Here is a 25,141-nt window from a genome sequence, read left to right as displayed (position 1 = left end):
TAAAATGTATGAAAAATACAGTACATATGTGGAGGACTATTGTTGCAAAAGATAGGCTATAGTCCTCAAGGTGCTGTCTTTTTTTCTTTTGCTCCAAAACAGCATTAAAAAATATGTGTGTTATGTCACTTAAAGAATGTTCTTGAGCTCTGCGTCAAGTCTCAACAAAGCTTCTCTATGTATGCGGAAAGCTTTTTCATCTCACGTTAATGCAAATTGCATGTTGTAACCTGGAGCTCTACTGCCCCTAAAGGTCACAATAATTTAATGCACATCTAAACTACAAATCAATAAATCAATGTTTTTCACCTTTTAAATATATATATATATATATATATATATATATATATATGTATATATTTATATTACTGTCTTCAGCTGGTGTTGACTGAATTTCACCCACAACCCTAGTAAGCATAACATGGATGCATGGTTGGATGTATGTATGACTGTATTGCGCATAAAAGTAAACATTAATACTTTATTGTGTTTTGTTTCCAGAAACGCATCAGACAAGCAAAACAACCCCATGGTCCAGCTGTTCTATGGCACCTTTGTAACCGAGAGGAAGCACGAGGGTATGTGCAAGCTTCAGTAACCGCGTCATCACCAGTATGGACAACTCATACGTACTCGTTCTTTTTTAGGTAAAGTTTTATGCAACATCGAGCAGTTTGGTCAGTACCCTTTGCAAGTGAACGGCTTCAACAACCTGGACGAATGCCTGGAAGGTGCCATGGTGGAGAGGGACATTGAGTCGCTCCATGCAGAACACAGCGCACCACCTGGTCGAGAGGTCTGTAGCGTTAGGATTTTTTTGTCTCGCGTAAGATGTGCCTAAATTGTGTTTATGTCCTGATTATGTGATGATCTTTTTTGCAGAGATGGTTCAAAAAGTTGCCACCTGTTCTGACATTTGAACTGTCCAGATTTGAGTTCAACACGCAGCTTGGCCGTCCTGAGAAGATTCACAAGAAACTGGAATTCCCGCAAATCATCTACATGGACAGGTGACCTTTGCAATGAATATAAAAATCATCTACAACCAGTTAATTAGTTACATCTGCACAAGATCAACTGCAAAAAAATATGCATTTTAAAAGATAACAACACACTATGGAGGTAAAAAAAAAAAAGTCATGATGAATAAAAAGTTATTGTGCAAGCTACTGATCCATTTTTACACATAATTGTTTCCAGATATCTTCACAAAAACTTGACGTGTACACATGAGAGGAGAGGAGAAGTGAAAAAACTCAAAGAGCAGCTTGCAGCTCTTCAACAGAAACTGGAATGGTACAGTCGAGATCCTGCTGCTAAATCTCCTCGACATCATCATGACAACAGCGTTAAACGGCCTCACTTGTATTTCTCTACAGCTACAAAAACTACGGCTCGGGACCCAACAAGTACCCTCTGGCCGACATGCTGCAGTTTGTCTTAGAGTTTGCCTCCACCAAGCCCTCCACAATATCCTCTGCTGAAGATACCCAACTGCTTGCTTCTTCACCCATTCTTCCCTGCCACCTGCTCAGCGACAACGCCAACCAAGAGGACAGGTGAGATGCCTAAAATCTCACAATTCAACATTAAGCAAAGTTGGCTACAGCAAAATAGAAAATGGTTGGATGACTTGATAATTGTAATTTTTCTTCCCTCAGTGAGGTAGCAAATGCGGAGGAGGAGGAGGAGGGCCTGGTGTCCAGCTGCCAGCGTACCCCCATATACAAGCCCTTCACCCAGTGCCGACACCTGGCCGACAACCCGCCCCACCCGGCCCCCCACAGCGTCACCGAGGAGGAGCTGCACTTTGTTAAGGATTGCCTCCAGCGATGGAGGACGGAAGTGGAGAACGACATCAACGGTACACTGGGAGATTTTCCTTATTGTGGCTTGTGCTTATTATTGGAATCAGTCATTTGGATGTGTTCCCGACTCGTTCATGTTGTTTTGCCACCACGTCACAGAGCTAAAGGCCAACATTGACACACTCAGTCAGATACTGGAGGGCATGTACTCAGACAACAGCCTCTGCCAGGTAACATCTACACGAGTCCCTTGATCACAAAGGCCCACATTAAGCCATGAAGACTTCTTCAAATTACTGTTATTTACACTTTGTTTTCAACCTTATCTTTGTTTAGGTACCCTACAGACTCCACGCAGTGCTGGTTCACGAGGGCCAAGCCTCAGCAGGCCACTACTGGGCGTACATTTACGACCACGCCAACCAGCGCTGGATAAAGTACAATGACATCAGTATCACGGAGTCCTCGTGGGAGGATCTGGAACGAGACTCCTTTGGCGGCATGACCAATGCCAGCGCGTACTGTCTGATGTACATTGATGACAGGCTACCACATCTCATTAATGGTACGCAACTGCAACCTGTCTTCTTCATTTGTGTTATTTGTTTTGCCTTAGCATGAAACTTTAGTTCTGTCTTTTGGTTTTTGTTGCTTGTGAAATAGTAAAAGTAGATTTTAGGTTAGTCTCTCTAATAGATACATAGATTTTTTTTTTAATTATAAACAGTTTAAAAAAAATAGAAAACTAGAAATAAAGAAGATACTTATAATAATTTAATATTTAATATTTATTTATTTAATAATTTAATTCAATAAATACGTTTAAAGTAAAATAAAAAATTTTGCTCAATAATGAATTAAATTGTCAATTATAAATTAAATAATAATTTATAAAACTGTGTAGCCTATGTATGAAATTAAATGGAGAAAAAATGTATAATAAAATAGAATTAAGAGTTTTAAAATAAATAATATAAAAATATATTTTTATGGTTTTTATTGTTATTATTTATATATTTATTGATTGATTGATTGATGACATTTAAAAAAAACAGCTCTACAAACATAGTCATACCGCAAATGTGTTCAGGATCCAAGGAATGTCATCAGTTTTCATCCTTTTATTGCATCATGAATGTGTGGATTCTTGACAGCTTATAATGATTACCTACCTATCATCGAAAAAGAAAATGATGTATGTACCTCTGCCAAAGCCTAACAATAGATCCCTTGCATGCAGAACAAACAGATGACGAGACGGGCCAGGTGCTGCACGGCATGGACTCGCTGCCGCCCGTCCTGAGACGTTACGTGCACCAGGACAACCGCTGGTTCCAGCAGGAGCTCAGCGAGTGGGAGGAGCAACTTCGCCAGGCGGCGGTGGCTCCTCAGGGAGAGTCCGCGCTTTCCACCGCCGAGCCCCCCGACGCCGGCGCCGACCATGACCCTCAGCCCTCGGCACCCGTCGAGCCGGTGCCGCAGTCGGGCCCCCAGCAGACCGAGGAGCTGGCCCAGGGAGCTGCTGCTTCACAACTGCAAGCAGAATCCCAAAGTGATCCAGAGCCAGAATCTGAAAGCCCACTTGAAGGTTTGGAGGGATTTGATGCGGTTTTGAAAATGAAAATTGTACAAACAGCCCTGGTTGTTACCTTATAAAATTGACCTAAAAAGTGAAATTTGCAACAATTTAAAACACTTGTTAAGACATTATTATATAAAAATGTACTTTGTACATTGTAATAATTTATGTAGTAAAGTAAAAATATTGTCTTTCTTGGCCCCAATGCAAGCAGACTGTAACAGAGGAAATTACCAGTCTGCTATTTTAATATACAGTATTATTTAAAATTATCTTAGATATTATTGCTGTTAATATATTATAGATTTTAATATACATGAATTATTATTTTTTTAAATAGGGCCCACTTGGTCCCAATACAAATGGACTGTATGTAACACAGAAAATTTAAATCAATTCATTCAACAAAATATTATGCATTGTATTTATTTGAGTTAATGATAAAATGTTTTACATGTTTTTAGCAGTAAACTACAAACAAACCTCAAAGCATTGCCTCTAATAACTTAAGTATGTTGATAAACAAAATGAGGAAAAAGCATGGAGGTTAAAATGATATGTTGTCTATGATCAAATCAAAGAAAATAATTGTCTCGTTCTTTCCCCACCAATAAGGATTCGAGGAACCAGAACCCCCTCAGAGTTGTGACTGCCAGGCAGACGACCGTGAGCCCGACACTAGCGACACCCTTGGACCCGACCAGTGTGTCGACGCTGCCACAGCTGAGGAGGAGCCTCAAAGTCAGGTGGGTTAAGCCCTGCGAAACCACCTGTTTCCCCACACACACCCTCAACAAAGACTTTGTTGAATTTGGGTCATATATTCTAAGCCACTAAGTGAAAGTGTCCCATTTCACTACTTAACATAGTGATGGCGATCCAGGATGTGGTCACGTCACGCTGTAATGTGCAGATTAACTGAAGGGCATGCACACTTACTTACTTGAAATAGTGCTACATAAATGACTGATTCATGATCATGTTTGCCTGCTCTATGCCAGACTCCGGCTCCCGAAGTTGACAGTAACCAGCTGCCACCAGACCAGGAAGACACAAAGGTGAAGGAGGACGACAACGAAGAAATAGAAGAAACGGCTAGGGGTGACGCTGAGGCCTCCTCAGAGGAACCTCCTCATCATGAAGTGGATCGGGAGAGCGAGGAGCAGCAGGCGCCCTCGAGACGGCGGCCGCTCGAGAACGAGGTGTCCGAGGTGGAGATCCCCAATGTGGGCAGGATCATGGTGAGGGCGGACGCGGACGGATACAACGAAGAGGTGAGTGCCGGACCTTCAAAATAGGCAACAAATACAACTTGATCACATTGACAAATAAGAAAAATGAACAAAAAGTACAGGAAGTTCATTTTAAATACTACAGTGTGTCCCTAAAGTCACACTTCCCTTTTTGGTTGTAGAAAATACTTGAAAATTACTTTGGGAGAAAAGGAAAAGAGGAAAATCTACACGGTCAGCTGAAATCCGGCACTGATGTATATGATTTTTTTTCTACCATCTGGTCATGTGACAGATGATGTTGACGCCAGCCATGCAGGGCATCATCCTCGCCATAGCGAAGGCCAGACAAGCATTTGACTCCGAGGGCCCCGAAGCTGGACTCATCAAGGTGGGTCTAATTGGTAGCTCAAGTTGCCTGGAACTGCTTCTTTTCATGCTGCGCCAATGAATAGACATTGCGGTCAATTCAAATCCAACTGCCTCCGCCAGGCCTTCCACGAGGAGTACTCGCGCTTGTACGATCTCTCCCAAGAGGAGACCACGCCGTGGGAGGACGCGCGCCTGCAGCACGCTCTGGTTTACTTCTTCCAGAACAAAGTGCCCAAACGCGTCATCGAGAGGACGTTGCTCGAGCAGTTCACTGACCGCAACCTCAGCTTCGATGAGAGGTGACATATTAGACCAGTGGTTCTCAAATTGGGGGTACCTGAAGGCACTCCAGGGGGTACATAAGATTTTAAAATTTATTCAGAAAGTATATGAAAATGTTTCAAAATATGTATATATAAGTTCATAAAATTATTTTTATATTAAGGAGGCAATTGAATTTCAGTGTCCTAAAAACCCAGCATTCCCCCCATACCAGAATGGTCAGAAAGGCTTTGCGCTGGTTAGGGGTTACTTGGCTGAAAAAATATTTCCCAGGGGGGTACATCACTGGAAAAAGGTTGAGAACCACTTCCTGACTCACGTGTTAACCCTCAGACCTCGTTTGATTTGACTACGTGTTTTGTGCTACTTTTACTGCATAAAATGTAATATCCGTTGTTGACATTAATATAAAATATTGAAATCACTTTTCATTTTGAGTCTTGAATGAAATCCATTTCAATCACATTGTATTTAACATGGAATTTAAAAATGTCATTCTCATGATTTTCAAGTGGCCCAAAGTATCCATGATAGACCCAATAGGAACAATTTGATTTTAACCTCATATTAATGATATTTTTAAAGAGCTGAAGTTGGATTTGCAAAAATACTAAATCCGATAGAACTCAGTTACATTTGCAAGCTAGAATGGTTCAAAAAAGTATGCGAGGTGGGCACAAGTGGTCAGCATAGAGCCTAGAAGGTCATAGGACTTATATATTATTGTTGTATTAAACTTTTGCAACATTTGGCACATGTACGATTTATTCAGGCAAAAAAAAAAATGGTTTCATCAACTGAACTCAATACGGAATGTAAATACCGCCATCTAGTGTCCAAAGCAAAACTATATCTCCTGCACAATATTCCCCAAAAGACCATTTGCTCCTATCGATCTAATTTCAAGCATGTATACCCAATGTTGTGGTTAATAAATAATATAATGCAAAAGTATCTAATCCGCTCGCACTGTTGGTCTTACAGAGCCATCAGTATCATGAGGGAAGCCCGAACCAAGCTGCGCCTCATCAAGCCTGAGGACATGGACATGGATGAGTATCTGGTACTTACTTGATGAAGCCGACTACACTTTCAGTTACTTTCATCTTTTCACAGACTTCACTGATTTCTATTAAGATACGCTGGGATTTAAATTGTGTAAATTTACTACAGTACACTTATATTTGTATTTTATTTGATGTAACTTTCTTTTTAAAGTTGTTTGTCAGGCTTGTGTTTGAGTGGGTCCACATGGGTGGAATTTCCGGAAATAACTCAACCTAATGAGGTCTCAATGGAATTGAGATTAAGACTGGAGGAGCAGCTCCACAATTTGAAACTTGGAAACAAGACTTACTTGGATTCAATGACTAGATAATACAAGTTCGTATAAAGTGTGAGCTAGTTTGCTTCAACGCGTTTGTCATGTGACATTCTACAGCAGTGGCACGACGACTACAGAACGTTCCGGACTGTCTTTGTTTATCTGCTGACTGGGCTGGAGCACTATCAGCATGGGAAGTAAGTGTTCCTGTATCCTTGGTATGTTAGGCTTCGCATAGCGTGCCATTTTATTCATTTATTTATTTATTGTTGCAGGATGCGGGAGGCGTTGACGTACCTGGCTCACGCTTACGACGCCAACGCCGCCCTGCTGACGAGCGGAGAGAAGCGCGGCGTCGACGCATCTCTGATTGCACTTTACAGGAGGAAATGTCTTACGGTGAGTGATGATGCGTTCGACTTGGCTCATTTTCTCACCAACTACTCGGTTACATTGACTCGTCACACTTCGAAATACAAGATGTAAATATATTGTTTGCTATGAAAGAAAGGAATCCTGCTTACTAACATGTTAAAACTTACATCAATTCTGTTTGAATATTCTTTTTTTCTCAATACGTTGCCAAGCTACCAGCCAATACGCAAAATCAAGTGACTCAACTCGGACTCGGGTGCAAAGAAAATATTCCAAAGCAGACTGTGGATGAAGTCCTTTCTGTACAAGTAACGTCTAACCTGCTGGCCCCTCCCACCCCGCAGACCCTAAACGAAAGCGCCACCCGGCTGTTCGCCAGCGGCGACGAGAGCAAGGTGGAGGAGGGCGTGGCCATCATGGACGAAGTGGTCATCCCGTGCCTGCACCTGATGAGCCGCGAGACGCCGCCATTGCAAGAGGACCGCGACACCATGGAGAGCATCCGTAGTCAGTGGTGCTGCTGTCTGGGACAGGACATGGAAGGTGCCAATCTCCAAGCGCAGCTTTTTTTAAGCATGCTACACACACGACAGATTTCACACACACAAACAGTCCAAGTGTATGAAAGGAGATCCTGCAAATATGCCGACAGGTGTGTGACGTAGTGTTAATTTCGACAACGAAAACTAAACAAAAATGACAAGAAAACTAAAAGACTAAAATGTACTTCACTTTATTTATGGACATTTTTTTTTCGTTAACGAAAATGAGATGATTTTGTCAAATCTTGTCTTTGCTAATCTGTCACTGTGACACAGTGACACACCTCCTTTCAAATCTGCAGCTAGCAAGTGCAACAAGCACAAACACATGGGACAGACAGGTGTTTGTTTCACAGTGAATGGTTATTTAAAAAAAATTTATAATTATAATGTAATATTAATCCAACGGCTAAAACCTTCCAACAATAATGTAAATTTGACCGCTAACTAATGCTGGCTAACTCACTAGCTCATAGCATGGAGTTATTTTAGCCACTTGTTGATAGGGATGCAACGATAACGGCAATATTGTGATATTAAAACTGCCACAATATATCGTCATTGTCATGTCATGATATTAAAAGCAGCACATCTGTTAAAAAAAAAGTCGGGTTGATTTCCATTTGTTCAGTTCTAGCACCCTCTGGTGGATAGTTTTTTAGTGCCGTTTACTTTTCACAAGGCATGTTTTGGCCCTTCGATGTTTAAAATCCACGCTAATGGTCAGATGAAAAGGAACGTAATATGCTTGTGAACAGAGTCAATATGTGTAGGAACTCAATGAGTGCTTGCATTAGCAAGTAAGTGCCTCAATGTATTTATATATATATTATATTTACATATTTTTTATATACAATATTTATAATATTTTTCATTACTGTAATGTACAAAAGCACAATATTGTGTGTGTTTTTTTAGTATGAGCTTCTTCTTTTTTTTACAATATTGTGACCTTTTTTTTTTATAGCGCAAACCTTTGCTTTTATCTTGTCAGTCATCCGCACGGGTACATTGCGTGCCTCGCTCCGGACAGGCCAGAATATTTTTTGCTTGTGCTCTGTGCTTTCCTCCTGCTTTGGCTCCAGTCTTGTAGAGCTTAACGTTCTGAATAACATGTGCAACTGCAGTCACAGGAACATCAAGCTGCTTGGAGATTGTCTTACAAGCTTTGTCGAGAGTTTTCTTTCTTATCACTTGAGACAACTTCCTCTGGTCCATGTTTAGTGTGTGATACACACCATGTCACCAAACAGCACAATGCCTAATTGTCAGCCTCATTCACTGGCAGCCCAGTTCAAATGGATTTTTGACGGCTATAGCCGTCAATGGCACTGAATGAATTAAATAGCCTTCCCAACAATCGAGCCGTTACTGGAAATGTTCAAATTAGGACCGATTATCAGAGCATGTTATTAACCTTTCTTTGTCTTCCCAAAAGCAAACCGCCTGTGTTACCAACATTAATTTTATTCCTGTGCAGACTCGCTTCAGATGAAACTGGGCGAATTCCTGCCACGCGTCCTGGACTGTTCGGCCGAGACGGTGGTCCTCAAAGACCCCCCCAAGGTCCACGTGAACCAGGCGCACGACCTGTGCAGCCGCCTGGCCGCCGTCATGGAGTCCATCCACAACACCACGGTGGTCGCCGTCAAGTAATGTCGCTAAACTGACTTTTAATCCACGCAAGGTGGCTGACGGACTGCCATGTTGATTCTTGTGTGTCATTTCCTGTACACGTGTGTCAAAAGCCGCGTACGCATTAGCAGCTTCAATTTAGCAAGCAGCCATTGTGACACAGAATAGTACAAAGGAGGTGTGAAAATGGATTGTTAATTCATCGTGTCTCAAGGCACTTAATCACGTGTTAATTGTTCCTGATTAAGCAATGTAGTTAAGCACAAAGTTGTTCCTAGTTGTAAGAACTGCAGGAAGTGACACACGAGTGGGATTAAATGCGTGCACGACAACAACACATTTGTACTCGGACAAATAATGCTGGTTTGCATTTGCTTGTTTTTCTAAAAATGTATTTTGTATTTTTACTTTATAACAGACTTTGGTACGTTGCATTATGTAGTTGAAACTCAGAAAGTCAGCAAAGCTACTATTAGAGGAAAGTGCAATAGAGTAATTAGTAAGAGGCTCTTCCCGAAACCTTTTTGGGGTTACATTGATCCTTATGGAGCAAACACTGGGCCTTGTCACTGTATGTAAAAAGCAAAATGTGTGGTAGGGCACATCTATGACATGAAAGCTTCCCCATTTGAGTCAAGTAATCTGCTCAAATGAGATTTTGAAGTCCAAGAACAATGAATTTCTATCGTTTGCCACCAATATCACCTGTTGGCTCATAATAAATGTTTAAAATGTTGTTTTCTTGTCTTCGCAAATTATTTCACACCATTCTCTATACATGCATGCATTTTTTGAGCGGTTGGTTGAGTAATTTTTCAGTGCATACATGATGGTTGGGATGTTGGCAGATGTCCAACATGCTGTTCATCATTGGAGCAATGCAGAGGGGGGATTTTGGTCTCCCACAAAAACATCCAAAGCCATAAATAGAGATGCTTCCTACTTGTAAATAACAGATAGAGGCATCACAGTAGATGCAATTCTGCAACACTCACTAGCTAAGCAGTAAAGTGCTGTGAAGAATTCCCATATACAGGTAACCTACAGTACTGTAGATGATACCGTCAGGATCCAACTTGTATGAAACTGAGATGACAGCTCAGTGTGAACAAAAGACATGAGCCACTATGATTTTACAATATAATTTTAATCCAAAATCATTGTATTTGGCTAAATGCCCAAATATGAGCAAAACCACAAAGTATTTAAGAAGTACCAGAGGAAGTAATTGTGACTGTATTTTTTTTGTCACTGCCCTGAAAAATGTAGTTAAATCTCCTATAAAAAAAAAAGTGGTTCTGTCGTAAATGATCCGCCTTTTCAGTCCATGACTCCAGCAGCAGCGCTTTTATTTTGAAGGCACGCCTAGCCGGAAATGTCGCTGAGACTACGCTACATTAGCGACGAACGATGAAAGCTAAAACGCTGCACACAAATTAAGTCTTTACGTGTGAGTACATTTGAAAAACTATTTAACTGTCTACAAAAATATTCACATTGAAAGTTAAATAAAACTTGATGCCGACTGGACTCGAACTATGTGTTGTGGCGGAAGTAGAAAACACGGCAAGCAACTGTAAATGAAACCTGTTCCCGCTGCGTTTCTAAACGAAGAGCAGTATTTTGGGAGTGTACAGCGTGGACGCGTCTCGTTATTCTACTGCCTTGCCACTCACTTTTCATACCACTTGGACGCCCAGGTGAGTCCACTAAAATCACATGTCACCGTCTACCATTCGGGGAAATTTGATTAAGTCGCTAGCTAAATAACTTGGCTAGCTAACGAAGTCTCGGAGATTCGTCTCAACTTTTGCTTGTTTTTAAAGCTAAACCCCGGTTGAGAATCTGTTCTAATGCAACGTTTTCGCGTCGAAACGTGTCACAACATGTTTGAAATTCTTCTGAGTAAAAGAGTCTGACGTTAGCTAAAGTGTGTAAACGGATCCCACTTTTGACTTAGCAGAGTTTAAAATATCCGCTCGCCTGCCGGGCTGCTGACTAAATGTAGTCAACGGGCGGCGAAAAACCTCAACAAATGGGATATTCTTCGGTGAAGAATCATCATCATAATACGTGCCACTGGCTGTCGGTGAGTTCATGCAATAGCTAATTAATTGTTATTTAATGCAGCCAGTCAGGACGCGGAAGACGCTGTTAGCATTCTTGACGTGGATTTTTTTTTTTTTTAACTTGAACATTCAGGTTTGTTCAGCTGGTTTACATGCCACTCTAATGGCTAGTTTGCTGTTTTGTTCGACACATTCTTACAAATGTGTCGTATTATTAAAACGTTTTTCCCTTAGGAATGAATGGAAATAGAAATACGCACTTTCCTCTATTTACGACGGCGTAACATGAATTTCTGCTGAGTCTACGCAAACTACTCTGACGTAATAGTGAAGTCATAATTACAGTAAATATTTGTATGAAAAACACAAATTACTATGCCTTAAATATGAATAAGTCGCTGCTGACGTACACCATATTCTGTGTAAATACATTTGTTTGCATTCAAGCTTATCTCAAGTACTGTTTGTTTTTAAACATGTTTGGTCACGTTTGTTATTTGACATTTCTTTGCTAAACATTCAAATGAATATATATATTTTTCAACATCTAAAGGCAGTGTTAATGTTCAAATTGTGCATAATGTTACAGTGGATTAAAATAAGGTTAAATATATATCATGATGAGCATAGTATTTTTCTTTGGTTGGAATTCAAAGTTTGAGAGCAACCTTTTATATGGGCCCTAGTTTTACAGTAAAAGGTCCCAATAGTAGAACCAACAAGTTAACTTAAATAATATTAAAAGTACTTGGATATGGTGTTAATGTTCTCCAATGTTCTTCTGTGGAAGGGTATCCCAATCAGGCAGTATGAGCAGAGAGCTCAACGTGCCCACGGGCTCGCCGGCCCCGGGCATGTCAGAGCGGGCCCCGGATGGCGGCGGGGGCAGCGGCATGGACTACAGGGACTGGGTGCGGCGTAGCTACCTGGAACTGGTCAGCTCCAACCACCATTCGGTGCAGGCCCTCTCCTGGAGGAAGCTCTACCTGAGCAGGGCCAAGCTCAAGGCCTCCAGCAGGACCTCGGCGCTGCTCTCCGGCTTCGCAATGGTCAGTTTCCTTCAATTTTATTTCAGATATCCCCAAACAAGACTTTGTAACGGAATACAGCGGGGCCCCCCCCCCCGCATATTTTGCATTTGCAACATTGCCTGCTATTTATTGCTTTTCGCTATTTGTGTTTTGGCACTTGGTAAAAACTGTATACTACATTCTTAATTTGGTGTATTAATTACATTACATAATTTGATCCATACTGTCTAATGTTCACCGTCATGTTATCATGTGCAGTAACAAGAAAAAAAAAAGTGCTGAACAAGTGTGCCTTCTAAATAGCCGAAAAACACATAACAGTGGTGCCTCAAGTTGAATTCAATTCCATTTATAACTTGAAATACTTGGACCTTTAAAAACAAAACAGAAACGGTATGGTAAGCTTCAGCAAAAATATAGCTGTGTCACAGTAGTACAATTAAAGCTGTAAAATGACCTTTTTAAAATGTGTATATATTTGGGTAAATAAAAACAGCATTTTTTATTTCCAAATGAACACAATTTTAGTTTTTAAATAGAATATTTGGCACAGAAGAAATGTGCACAAGTTGAAAAAAAATAAGTCAATCAAAACGGAAGTGTTCAATAAAACCACTAATGCGGACATTTTGAGGCTTAGTGCGTTTGTTGCAAGCCCACAATGAGTGTGAAAGTGTGTGTGTGTGTTGCGGTGCGAGGTGGCCATGGTGGAGGTGGAGCTGGAGATGCAGTACGATTACTCGCGCGCGCTGCTGGTGGCGTTCAGCGTGTGCACCACCGTCCTGGTGGCCGTGCACCTGTTTGCGCTGCTCATCAGCACGTGCATCCTGCCCAACGTGGAGGCGGTCAGCAACATCCACAACCTCAACTCGGTCAGCGAGTCGCCGCACGAGCGCATGCACCACTACATCGAGCTGGCGTGGGGCTTCTCCACCGCGCTGGGCATCATGCTCTTCCTGGCCGAGGTGGTGCTCCTCTGCTGGATCAAGTTCCTGCCCGTCGACTCGGGAGGCGCCGCCACGCCGGCCACTCAGGACAGCGGCTGGCTGGCGGCGCTGGCGGCCACCATCATCATGGTGCCGGTGGGCGTCATCTTCATGGTGTTCACCGTCCATTTCTACCGCTCGCTGGTACGCCACAAGACGGAGCGCCACCACCAGGAGATCGAGGAGCTGCACAAGATCAAAGTGCAGCTGGACGGCCACGAGAGGGCGCTGCAGGTGGTGTGACGGACGCGGGCCCCTCGCCCAATCGCAAACATCGCACACCAGCTTTCTTCTCACTTTACCCACTGCTATTTATTCCAAAACGCCAACTTGCTGCCCGCTTCAGGCCTCCATTTCGTCAAGTGTCCTTTCTGTGCTTTTACGGCGTCCATATTTTTTTTTAAGTGTCTGTTTGCACTATAGCCATTCGACTATATACGAGTACTCTCTTCTCTACTATTTATTCTTCTTAAACATCAACTTACTGTAAGCTTTCGTGCCTCCGGCATTAATTTTGTGTCTTTAAGCGTTCATTTTGCAGCTTACGTTCAATACTAGTTTTCTGTCGTTGTCCTCACTCGATTCAGCACGCTGTCGACCGACCCACCGTCTTACTTTTTCTACCAGTACATGGACCTTAATTAAGCTAGATATCAAATGAATGTTTTGGCGTCCATTTTGTCTGCGCCGTGAGTCACGTTGAATGTTTTTACACGGAAAAAAAGGGCTATAATGTGCCATGTTGTTGTTGCCATAGTTTCACATGAATGCAAATGCCTCACCCATGCGGTCCACTCTGCTTTTCGTTGCCGTCTAATGAAAAGCATGTATCTCCGTTTGTGATTTCAACTCTTGTGCTGTGTTTTATACGTTTGGTATTTCAGCCATTGTCTGCTAGAAATCTGGGCTCAAGTCTGAATCGGGATAAATGAGTCCATTGACCAGCACATATCAAATGTCTTCTGATGCACCATCTAAAAAAAAAAAAAAGTCTCAGAAGTCTTTGTAGTCATATAATTTTCATAAGAAATGTAAACGGGTTCCTGAAACTCACCAACAGGGGTTAGTCAACGTCAAAAATGTTTTTTCATGTTTCAGATCAAATTCATGTGATAGGAAAAACAACGGATGCGCTTTTCAGTGGGCGGCATGTTTTGTATGCACTCACAGGTCACGTCATTTGGAACGCTGCCTTCACTAAGATGAAGAATGGCTGTTAAATGGCGGCTTTTCCATAAATAAGCCATCGTGAAGACGTTTGTTTGTTGTTTTCGTTACAAAGAAACCAAAGATGGGTTCTCCCCACCCTGCCCCTCGTGGTTGGGGTTAAAAAAACAAAAAATCTGAGTAAATTGTCACACTACTGTTCTTCCTTTTTTGGGGAAAAGCCACAAACAGTTATGTAAACCTCATTCAGGTTCAAAGAAACTGGCATCCCGTATTTCCAAATGTTATGTTTTTTTATTTGTATTTGCATTATAGATCTTGTTGCTCTCCAATGAAAAGCATCCATCGCAAAATTGTGATGAAAAAAGTAACTAACAAAAAAAAACTGGCGATTAATTGAGGCATGTTGTCATGTTTGTTACATTTGCTCATAAAGTTACCGCCACTTGATAACGTGTCCCAATTATTTCAAAATGGTTGCCTAGCTGTCTGGCTCAATCAATAGATCTGAGCTGGATGTGGTCAGATTGTGCTGTTGCTCCTCGTAACGTGACCTGTGCGTATGTTAAAATGTTACGTTTTTTTTGTTGTTGCGTGGAACTGTTACCAAAGCCTAATGTGTTATTTGTCGTCATGTGATGTCTACACTGCATGGGGGAGATTATTTCACTGTCAGTCTTAAGCCAAATGTGGTCATTTACACTGTTTTTACTTCACTTCACCCCCCCCCCCCCCCCCCCGCCCATGTCATTGCCTTTGTTGTTGACAAATCTCACAAAGCCTTTTAAAGCAGAAGCAGCTTTAAACGATAAGCTCTCCAATTTGCTCACATGGAGAACGTTTCAGACACCAGTTGTAAGAAGTTAGCTAAGGCAATGCTAATTTCCTTTGCGGAAAAATTGCGACTGTGAGCTAGCTCAGGGGACACAACTTCCTTCGTGGGCTAAGACGATGACAACTTGCTTAGCTAGCGAAGAAGATTGATGCCTGATTCCTTAGCTAAGAGGACTCCCAATTTCCTTACTTAGCTGAGACAATTCCTCATATGTAGCCATTCCTTGGCTACATATGAAGATGCCAACTGACTTAAGAAGACAACTTCTTTAGCTAGCTGAGAAGAGGCCACCTTACTTGGTTAGCTAAAACGGTAACTCCCTTTGCAATGCTAGCTACAGATGAACAATGGCAACCTCTTAGCGAGACAGCGGAATTCCTTAGTTGACTAAGACTGTCAAGGCACAATGTGGCCAACTTCTTTAGCGACTTAAGACAACACCAACTTTCCAAGCTAGCAATGATGGCAACTTCTTGAGCTAACTAAGAAGACTACAACTTATTTCTTTCAGCTAGTGATGATGCAATCTTTTTAGCCGACGACACCCACTTTCTTAACGGGCTAAAAATATACGACTTCATGCAGACGTTCTTCGCACTCTAAAAACACTGACTTCATGTTAGCGTTCTTGGCTATCTCAGATTCCATAGCTACCTAAGAGGATGTTAACAAAGTCGCTAACTTGCATAGCTAGCTCATAAAATGATACCAACTTGCGCAGCTAGTTACTAAAGCCGGTTTCCCACTGAGGAGTGAACATTAGTGACGCTGGCGAATGCTGGTCTCACGTCACGGTTTGTTCAAGGCCGCAGTGTTTCCTAAATGTTCTCTGAATAGCCTTAATGGTTTCCTAAACACTTTTAATGACTTCCTAAACTGTCTTAATGTATTATTGTCAACAGTAAAGGCTGATCAAGACTGTTTTGAAACCGTCGAAAAACGTTCTCAATTTCAGCTTTTATTTCATGATGATTATTTATATTAAGATGTGGTAAGGCACTTTTTGCTAAAGTATTGGAACATGACTGATGGATGTCGGTAGGTGTTGCCTGCTTAAAACATCAGCTAGTGCTTGTGTTTGACTTTCACTTGTGAAAACTGCATTTGCTGTTAAGCAAACATGAAGACTAGAGAGCCGTCCATATATGGGAGAAAATCGGCCATTTTGAAGCTGAGAGAAGAGGGAAAATTGTTAAGAGCTATTGCACAAACACTGGTCTAATGTTTAAGCAATCATTCATGTGCCTATGTAAACCCCAATGCGCTGTCATTTTTAAATAACGTTTTGACAATGACTCGAGAGGTTCAAACGATGAAAATTTTAATGAAAACAAGAGGTCAAAGGTGAGTAAAATAGTCTTAAATGATCTTTCTGCTGGAAATGCTTCTTTTTGTCATTACGAGTACTTGATTCTCCATGAGGGGAAACGTACGCAAAAATGAACGACTTAAAAACGGCGTAAATTAATGCACTTCAAAATGTTTGTCAGCTGGTGTTTCTTCTTTCAACCAGCAGATAGCGCACTCGCTTTCAGCGTCTCAATTCACATGCACTCTTAACTACTTTACACGCAAGATCGTTAGTAAGCATAAAAATTGTCTTCCACCAGCTCAGTCACTTAAAACAATGTGTTGATGAACGAGATACGCCCACTTTGCTGCAAAATTAACCAAAAGCCTCAACTGAATGTCAAAGATTTTCCACCAGAACTCAAAAGTCCAACTTTCACTTTCATTGGAAGTTTAACGTCACTAAGGAGAATCGTTGGCCAAAAATAAGCATGTTTATGGCAAGATTGGGGATTAACATTAAAGGACAATGAATAAAGCAAAAATTAGAAAATTATGGAAGGCATGCGGTTATTTGCCCCTATAAAAAAATTGTGCATTAGCGGATGCATTAACTTGGCGATAAATGCATGAAAAGTTTAGAGATACACAAAAGCACAAAACAAAAAAAAATATGATCTTATGTGTGACATTCAACTTAGGGCCACTAATAAACATATTTTTAGAGGGGCGCAATATTCCCAAAAATAAAAATCGCAAATTGCAGCTTTATAACGTCGGGGGGAAAGTCCCCCGAAAGAAAAAATATATATATACGTGGTCTTAATACGCCGTCGTAGGGACACATGCACAAAAATCCTTTCAGATTTTATTTTTTTTAGCTGATGCACATGAAAAAAAAAATGTGGATCCATGCACCTTTGTTGGACAGCAACATAGTGAGACGTCGCTCAGGAGCAACTGGAGTCGATGCTGACACATTCTTGTACGACAAAAATCTTGATCCTTAAAACAAAACAAAAAAGGGCAAGACAAATGTGGTGTGCTATGCTAATGTAGCAACAACAACAAAAAAGTCAAAGTACAGTATGGAAAGCGACCAAAGGCAACGAACAACAAAGTGAGGAACATCGCGGTTGAAGAGGCCAAAAGTTGAAAGCCTCTCAAAAAAGTAAAATCAGCGCATCAAAAAAGTAAAATCAGCGCATCAAAAAATGAGTTATTTTTTTATGGCAGCTGTTGATCCTTCTTTCTTTTTTTTGCTGGATGTCTTCATTTCCAGTAACTTTTTTTTGCCGTCATGCACAGTTTTTCCCAATGAACTAATCCAAAAACAGGCTACACAAAAAACAAAAGCACGAGTCAAGTCCAACTTGAGAGCTAACATAGCTTATAATCAGTCTAAGGCAAAAACCAACAAAAAAAAAGAGAGAAAGTGGCTAAAAATGAAGAAGAGAAGCAGCGCGGAGGAGTCACACCCGGAAGCTTTCGCCCTTGCCATCGATGTGGCGCAGACGCAGGTAGACGTCGGTGCCGATGCCCTGCATGGACTGGATGGACAGCGAGCCCCCCAGGTACTCGGCGTACGCCCGCGACGTCGGCAGACCAAAACCAAACCTGAAAACACACACACACACACACAGTATAATCTACTTTGTGACTTCTTGCAGAAGGCGGGGCCAAGGGCTGCCTACCCGTGCATGGGTCCCGATTGGTTTCCGCTGTTGGTGATGTTGTTGAACAGGTTGTTCATGCGCGGGTCCTGCGCGCTCTCCTCGGCCGTGCTGAAGTGGTAATCAATCACCTTGTCGATGATCCTGTGCGGGATGCCGCCGCCGCGGTCCGAAATCCTGCGTACAGGAAATAAAAAAATAATAATTCTTGTAGATGAAAGGTACCGACGGGGTGAGCGGAAGGCGGTCCTGCATGGCGAGAGGTGACCCACCTGATGACGAAGTCAGTGTCATTGTTGGCGATGGTGACCACCACGTCGGGGACGTTGTATGGCGTGTCCAGGTGGCTCTCCATGGTAGCCCTGACCACGCGCACACACACACACACACACACACACACACACACACACACACACACACTCTTTTAACACTCATTGGGTATCATTTGACCATTACAAATAAATAATTCAAAAATTAAATACAAAAAATATGAAAGGAAATAAAAAAAACAAAAATATATAAATAAATAAAAATTTAAAGTCAATAAAAAAAAAATTCATACAAAGGATGTACAAATAAATATATAAATAGAATTACATATCAACTCTTAAATAAAAACGGTTCTATTTTCACTAGGATAAAGAATATATATAGTATTGTTACTATTTATGGTTGTTTAAAAAAAACGCCTTATTAAAAAAACAAAAGCGTCCTTACTATATACATGGTCATAAAAAAACACTTTACTATACATGGTCGTTTAAAAAAAAAACGTTAAGTCGGGACTCACAGAGCGCGATATTTACTTAAGTTGGAGATCGCTAGTTTGAAAACTCCGGATCCAGAGTGAAAAACAAGCACAAAGACGAAATCCCTCATTATTAAACAGTCAAATACACTTAATAGTTTTGAAAAAGGTACATTTTAAAACTAAGCCGCGTGTTTGTGCACTTAGAGTGGACGCTAACCATCAACGTTTGGTTCACTCCTTTGTCCGTCTGTGCAACCGACCGCACAGCAAGATATGACCATTTTTATAAGGAAATCGATTCGATAAAGGACGCTGTACGAGATTCAATGGTTGCAATACAGGCAAGTGGCTCGTTTGCCGCCCAGTGTCCCCGGGGGGGCGTTCCCATGAGGGCTGTGATGTCACGTGCAAAAGGTCAATACATGGTCAAAAAAAAAAAAGGGGGCTGGTCATTAAAAAATAAATAAAAGCCGTTTAAAAATAAAAATAAGCGCCTTATTATACATGATTGCTTAATAATAATAATAAAAAACGCTTTACTATAACATGGTCGTCAATTTGCTCATCGGCAGAAGGAAAACATCTGGAGTTGTTTTAACTTCATTGGTTAACAAAAAAAACAAATAACACCTGTTTGCGTTATTCAAACAAGTCACCAAATAAAAGCGGAATGGAACTTGCGATATGCGTACCTCATGGCGTTCTTGAGCAGCTCGGGCAGGATGTAGTCGAGCGGCAGCGGGATGAAAGGGAAGCGCGCTGCCACGTGGCCGTTGATGCGAACCCTGGGAGAGTTGCCGTACTGATGCTCGCACAGACGCCTGCAACATGACGCCGTTTGCTCTTCGTTAAACACACCAAAGGGTGGACCGGGTCAAAGCGATAAGCTGACACGAGCGATAACCCGCGCAAAGTTGATCTTTGCCGCGTGGGTGGAAAACAAACAATGATCTGCCAAGCTGTCAATCAAAAAACGAGCAGCCAATCAGAGGAACTCACCTGGCAAAGTCCACCCACTTTTCGATGATCTTCTTGGGGGACAAACGTCTGCAGATGATGCCCACAAAATCGGCCTGCTGGCACAACGGGGGAGGAAATAAATAAATAAAAATCAGACGGATGACAAACGGACGGACGGACAGAGCGCGGACGTACATTTTCCTCATGCAGGGCGAGATGGTGCGTGGCCAACATTCGGATTCCCAGACGAGAGCACAATGTGGTGTCCAGGAAACTTCGCAGGATAGTCTCGTCCTGGAATCGCAACACACGAGGAGACGATGACGACTGGACCATCAAAATGTCGGCGTGAACAAGCCGGGGGCGTTCGTCGCTCTTACTTGGACGTGCTTGCGACACTCCCGGAATCCCTGCGCCAACATGGTGACCACGTCCTTGTGGTCGTCCAGCAGCTGCTGCACCAGCTTGCAGAAGCCGGACTCCACGTCCTGGTCCTTGATCTGAAACAGACGTGCGGCGGCTCACACAAATTAGCAGCAAAAGACGGCAACTTGACAACTTTTTAGATTCATTCCTCATATTTAAAAAATATATATAAATAAAATGAATGTATTAAATACAAGACCAAAAAAATGATGACTAAGGACCAACTATGGATGTCTAATACTTCAATCTTGTTGAGAAATAACGCCGCAAGGCTCCCGTGGAGTGAGGGGGGAGTGGGCGGAGTTACACGATTTCGCAGATTATGTCCAGTAGACTTGATTTTCTCTCATGCCGCTTTCGAAACTTGATGTTGGTTCACAGAACCACACGGGGATTGACCAACAGTATCAATTTGTGTGTGTGTGTGTGTGGGGGGGGGGGGGGGTCAAAGTGGGCCTGGTGGATTATTAATTTGCTTATTTTAGCTTTTTTTTTAATTAGCAGATATCAGCCAACTTGTTTTTTTTTTTTTTTTATATGTAGATATATGACAAACAAAGCAAAACACATCCGATTTTTCTCTCTGATGCAAAGCTAAGCAAATACTTAAGGACAAAATAATATGAAAGAGTCAAATCTGTATAAATATATTTTTTTTATCGTCCAATTAATCCATTTTATTTTGCCAAATATCATAATCAACATCAGCCTAAAAAAAATCCTGCCTGACAACAACAATTTCTTTATTGCCTTTAAAAGCCATCATTTGTTTAGATGATGTTGAAGGAGCTTCATATATAACGCTTGAATCCTCCCTCCCTCCCTTCATGGAGCTTTCCTCGATAAACAAGACGGCAAAACAAAACGGACACGCCCGTGTAAGGATATTTCGCAACTACAAGCCCAAGCTGAAAACGTGTCGACGGCGGCCGAATGCGGATCTTACGCTTCGTTGCTGGCCGTTTAAGGCGGCAAGAAGCCTTTCGATCTTCGCGACAGGAAGCGGATACCAATGGAGGAACGTGAACTTGACCTGACCCCTGTGTGCTTTTACAGTCATGCATACATACGTGTGGGTGCGTGCGTGCGTGCTACTCACAGGAGAAAAGTCGCTGAGCATGTGGTAAGCTCTGATGTAGAGTTCGTGCTGCGAAAGGAGAAAGAAGGTTTTCAACACATTTTGTCACTCGCACGCTACAAAACTTCCAGACAGGTCACCATGGAACAAATCATATCCAATGAGTAAGACGCCTGTGGAGTGAACAACGTCAGTTTGTTTTGCGAGGCCGCCGAGGAGTGTTTGGAGGGAAGAAAGAATGTGGGGGAAAGGTCATCGGGGGGAAAAGAAAAAAGAAAAAGAAAAGAGGCCACGCGTTGCTTGCCAGGGGGAAACTATTTGTCCTCCCGTGGCCTCACAGATTTGATTGGTTTATTGTCCTCACACACGAATCATCAGCAACTCGGCAAGATACGAGACAACTTACATGGAACGTGTGGAGAAAAAAAGAAAAGTAACACTTTTCAGGGTATTTTGAGTTTGCTCGTCGGATAAACACTACACCAAACAACAAAACTTTGGTGACAAATGTGAACAATAAGTTGCATTTGATTTATTTCAGTAAATATACATTTAAAAATTCTGCCTTTGCAATTTGAAAATTGCATTTTTAAAGTATTCATTTCAATGATATTGGCGGAGTTAGTGACATGACATTGGTGTTATTGTTCAAAATAATTGTTTGCATATTTTCACTCAAAATCCTACAAATGAATGCCTCGAATATTTTCGCCAACTTTTGGGACCAATTTGGCTTTTACTTTGCACTGGTTATGCTTTCAAGTAGCGGGTGACTGAGGGCAGCCCTCAAAATCAAAATTCAATTATTACACTCCACAATTACAAAATTGGCAAAGTCGTCAACTAAAATAATAAAAGATTATTAATGCTAATTTTGAGTTGTTGAAATGTATGTATTTGTACCCTTTTTAATTTTTAAATGACTAATTCAATACATTTTATTTGGTCCAAAAGGAACTTAAAATAAATGAACTCATCTCATTTATTTGTTTCCATGTTTAAACATTTTTGTTTGTTTTGTACTAAAAAATGATGACCAAATTAATAATTATTGATATTTTATTTTACAATTGACTAGCCCTAGCAGGTGTTAACAAATAGTTGGTGACTAAATATGAATATAATACCAATAAATACATAACAACAAATAATATCTTGAGCATCTGAACAACACACACACACACCCAAAAAAAAAAGAAAAACGCGTGCGTTTGCGTTCCCTCACCACTTGCAGGATGGTGGGATTACATCCGATGATGAAGGGCAGGCTGCGGAAGCCCTTGATGCGGTGGGCGATGCGCACGGGGAGCTCCTTGTGCAGGTACTTGGCGCTGCTCTGGGAAAATCAGACAAACCGTTTGCAAGGGAAGCGGCCCCCGAGTGCGTGCGTGCGTGTTTGACAAGCTGCAGCATTTACCAAGATGTGATGCCCGTCGGGCGACTTGCCGGCGTACAGCAAAGTGGCTAAGGTGAGTCGCACCGAGGCCTGCAAGACAAATCCAGTCAACATTGAGCACGCGAGAGGATTTTCAACATCAAGAGGAGAAAAAAAAAATCATTTTAATGTGAGCTAAAATGGGATAGAACGCATGCGTGGATATAATTATATATTTGGTAACAATATTTTTCAAGTTGTGATGGACACAATGTGGGAGGGCTCTCGGGGCTGCACATGGAATTGATTTGACGTTAAAAGCAATCATGTCTGTTATCTATTTTGTTCTTTGCACGGAGACGCAACAGCTGTTGATTTATGCACATCTGGAAGTTCTGGCTCCAGCGCAGCAAACATAAAATAAAAGTGTTTTGTCTGTTTTCCCCCGTAGCACTCACGTGCGTCCTCGAGCTGCTCCGGCACTCGATAAACTAACTTGCAATTTGGAAACAAGATGAATATACACAAAATGCGGAAAGTTTAAGTCAAGACGCTCTGGAGGCTCTTTTTTTTTTTAAATTAATCAAACTTTGCGGATTCGGAACATTCGATGTGACGACTTTAAAACATCATTCGGTGAAACATTAAGCTTGACTTGAACATTGGCCATGTCCGCTGGTAAGTGGGGCAAAAAACATGGTCAGGATGATAAACCTTTCTTTGTTTTATTCACTGGTTTGTTTTTGGGTTTTTTGCCATTATTTATTGGGAAAACTTCACTGCTTTTTGCTCGGGCCAAAGCAACAAAAGCATGACTTTGGTAATTACACTCAAGTAAACTGGAGTTTCAGTTCACACAAATGTTGCTTTTCTGTCATTTCATGGCATCTTGGTCTCAAGGAACTGTGTTGATGTAAGTTGAGAAGTTTTAAGTATACAAAAATGAGTGCTTTGCCACCATCTTGTGTCACCTATTTAATCACTCGACTCAACTTTTTGCTGTTTTTGTGCCACTCTGTGTGATATAAAAGTCTTGATTCGGCTATGTTGCAGTGAGTTGGGGAGTTTCATTTAAGAGAAAAACGAATATTTTATTCAATTACTTTTGGGTCTTAGCTATTAAAAGGTAGAGTTTAGTCGAAAAGGTTTTTAACTAGAAAGTAGTCGTTTCACGGTTAAAGAGAGAGAAAACATGGTGAGCAAGTTGTTGTTTAGTGGGACAAAAGATGGAAATCGAAAACTCCTCGTGGGAAGAAGCAGAAAAACATCCTGCTGCGTTCAGGGCCCGAATGCAAAAATCGGTCACGCTGAATGTGACCCGTGCGTTTCATCCCCCTATGAGTGTCGGACTTATTTGACCCAAAAAATTACGAGTCGACAAAAGGCCTTTAAATATAAAAATAGCCATTCTGAAAAGCACATTTACTGAAAAAGTGTTATGTCGTTGAATGTGGATGGCCGAGCGAGTGAGGTGTTAAAACGTTATCCGCGCCGCCACCATTTCACAATAAATTGAAATATCGACGTCATTATTCACCAAAAGATGACAATCATTATTCGCTGATAACAGAGTAGACCGATGCAAATGATTGTTTAACGTGTTTTATTCAACGGTTATATCAAATGGCAGCTTGCGTTAACTACACAGGAAAAAAAGGTCGTAAAAGAATGACCGTCAGTGAACGCAGCTGACTTCTAGCTAGCCTCTAGCTTTGCTACCGTGACTAGCTTGACAAAACACAAACACACGTAACAACAACATCCTCACCTTCTCCGCAGACACGTCAATGGCCGACTGGTTGTAAAACGACGTCACCGTCTTGGAGCGCTCTCGGGACATTTCGGAAAAGCCCTGCAGGGACGACGTGGACCTCATTCGCCGGCCGCCTGCCTTTGACATCAACGGTGAGGCTAGTGGTGCTGGTAGTTGTGGTTCCATTGTGGAAGCGGGCGCGAGCAAGAGGCTGCCCAGCCTCGGCCTGGCCCGGCAGGCGGCACCGCTCAGCATCTCCGCGGCGAGTCCCGGGCGGCCGGTACGGGGAGTTCGGCCCAGCCAGCTATGAGGCCATCAGGGGGTCGCGGCGGCTACCGTGCACAAAGGCACGTACGCGTCGGTTACTAACCCGACCACCGACGGAGGAGGTACTAGTGCAAGGACGGCAAGTACCAGACTCGAGTATGATTGCGAGGAGGCGGCGGCGGCGGGGGGCAGGATTTACTAGGAGACAGCGCAGCCAATCAGCGGGCCAATCATGACGTTGAGGGCGTCCCCACGCATGCTCACGCAAACAAAAAGGAAGACGAGGAGCTGGTAAACATTTCCCAGTACAAGTATATTCGACACTCAGCAG

The 25,141-nt window shown here is 42.0% G+C and overlaps 3 protein-coding genes across 26 annotated transcripts in view; 2 read left to right on the top strand and 1 right to left on the bottom strand.

Moving 5' to 3' along the window:
• Positions 1-9,885, top strand: part of usp28 (ubiquitin specific peptidase 28) — a 28,163-nt gene extending 18,278 nt beyond the window's left edge. For all 22 annotated transcript variants that reach the window (XM_086098026.1, XM_086098025.1, XM_086098018.1 and 19 more), the window contains 18 exons: positions 502-578; positions 648-796; positions 883-1,010; positions 1,201-1,296; positions 1,380-1,559; positions 1,662-1,864; positions 1,968-2,038; positions 2,145-2,373; positions 3,049-3,396; positions 4,003-4,133; positions 4,389-4,661; positions 4,915-5,010; positions 5,112-5,290; positions 6,258-6,336; positions 6,715-6,794; positions 6,873-6,996; positions 7,317-7,515; positions 8,995-9,885. In XM_086098026.1, the coding sequence (XP_085954152.1) occupies positions 502-578; positions 648-796; positions 883-1,010; positions 1,201-1,296; positions 1,380-1,559; positions 1,662-1,864; positions 1,968-2,038; positions 2,145-2,373; positions 3,049-3,396; positions 4,003-4,133; positions 4,389-4,661; positions 4,915-5,010; positions 5,112-5,290; positions 6,258-6,336; positions 6,715-6,794; positions 6,873-6,996; positions 7,317-7,515; positions 8,995-9,170 (2,818 nt within the window). In that variant the 3' untranslated portion in view covers positions 9,171-9,885. The remainder of the gene's footprint in view (positions 1-501; positions 579-647; positions 797-882; positions 1,011-1,200; positions 1,297-1,379; positions 1,560-1,661; positions 1,865-1,967; positions 2,039-2,144; positions 2,374-3,048; positions 3,397-4,002; positions 4,134-4,388; positions 4,662-4,914; positions 5,011-5,111; positions 5,291-6,257; positions 6,337-6,714; positions 6,795-6,872; positions 6,997-7,316; positions 7,516-8,994) is intronic.
• A 650-nt stretch (positions 9,886-10,535) lies between these two features.
• Positions 10,536-17,973, top strand: orai2 (ORAI calcium release-activated calcium modulator 2). Of its 2 annotated transcripts, none has more exons than XM_086057742.1 (3): positions 10,536-10,849; positions 12,009-12,267; positions 12,948-17,973. In XM_086057742.1, the coding sequence occupies exons 2-3, from the start codon at positions 12,028-12,030 to the stop codon at positions 13,476-13,478; spliced, it is 771 nt and encodes a 256-aa protein (XP_085913868.1). In that variant the 5' UTR covers positions 10,536-10,849; positions 12,009-12,027; the 3' UTR covers positions 13,479-17,973. The 2 variants fall into 2 exon arrangements, with proteins under 2 accessions (XP_085913868.1, XP_085913869.1); XM_086057743.1 differs by lacking the exon at positions 10,536-10,849 and adding an exon at positions 10,879-11,238.
• Positions 16,542-24,996, bottom strand: bckdk (branched chain ketoacid dehydrogenase kinase). 2 transcript variants are annotated; one of them, XM_086057740.1, is made up of 11 exons: positions 24,559-24,996; positions 22,833-22,901; positions 22,641-22,751; positions 21,437-21,484; positions 20,292-20,411; positions 20,107-20,205; positions 19,951-20,027; positions 19,644-19,772; positions 18,473-18,562; positions 18,222-18,377; positions 16,542-18,144 (listed from the first exon to the last, which is right to left on the bottom strand). In XM_086057740.1, exons 1-11 carry the CDS (start codon positions 24,796-24,798, stop codon positions 18,000-18,002), a joined length of 1,284 nt encoding a protein of 427 aa, XP_085913866.1. In that variant the 5' UTR covers positions 24,799-24,996; the 3' UTR covers positions 16,542-17,999. The 2 variants fall into 2 exon arrangements, with proteins under 2 accessions (XP_085913866.1, XP_085913867.1); XM_086057741.1 differs by having other exon boundaries at positions 19,951-20,024; positions 24,559-24,995.
• Positions 24,997-25,141: the final 145 nt, after the last annotated feature.

The sequence above is a fragment of the Leptonotus elevatus genome, chromosome 16, assembly GCF_054856555.1.
Source record: "Leptonotus elevatus isolate MCC_2025b chromosome 16, RoL_Lele_1.0, whole genome shotgun sequence".
Taxonomy (NCBI): Eukaryota; Metazoa; Chordata; class Actinopteri; order Syngnathiformes; family Syngnathidae; genus Leptonotus; species Leptonotus elevatus.
This window is presented reverse-complemented; position numbering and strand designations above follow the sequence as displayed.

What these genes read in the sequence shown, in the direction of transcription:
- orai2 (XM_086057742.1), top strand. Translation starts at nt 12,028, where the DNA reads ATGAGCAGAGAGCTCAACGTGCCCACGGGCTCGCCGGCCCCGGGCATG. An exon ending in TGCTCTCCGGCTTCGCAATG is followed by an intron (nt 12,268 to 12,947) that starts GTCAGTTTCCTT and finishes TTGCGGTGCGAG; the next exon opens with GTGGCCATGGTGGAGGTGGA.
- bckdk (XM_086057740.1), bottom strand. Translation starts at nt 24,798, where the DNA reads ATGCTGAGCGGTGCCGCCTGCCGGGCCAGGCCGAGGCTGGGCAGCCTC. An exon ending in CCGACGGGCATCACATCTTG is followed by an intron (nt 22,752 to 22,832) that starts GTAAATGCTGCA and finishes TGATTTTCCCAG; the next exon opens with AGCAGCGCCAAGTACCTGCA. An exon ending in AGTGTCGCAAGCACGTCCAA is followed by an intron (nt 20,206 to 20,291) that starts GTAAGAGCGACG and finishes TTGCGATTCCAG; the next exon opens with GACGAGACTATCCTGCGAAG.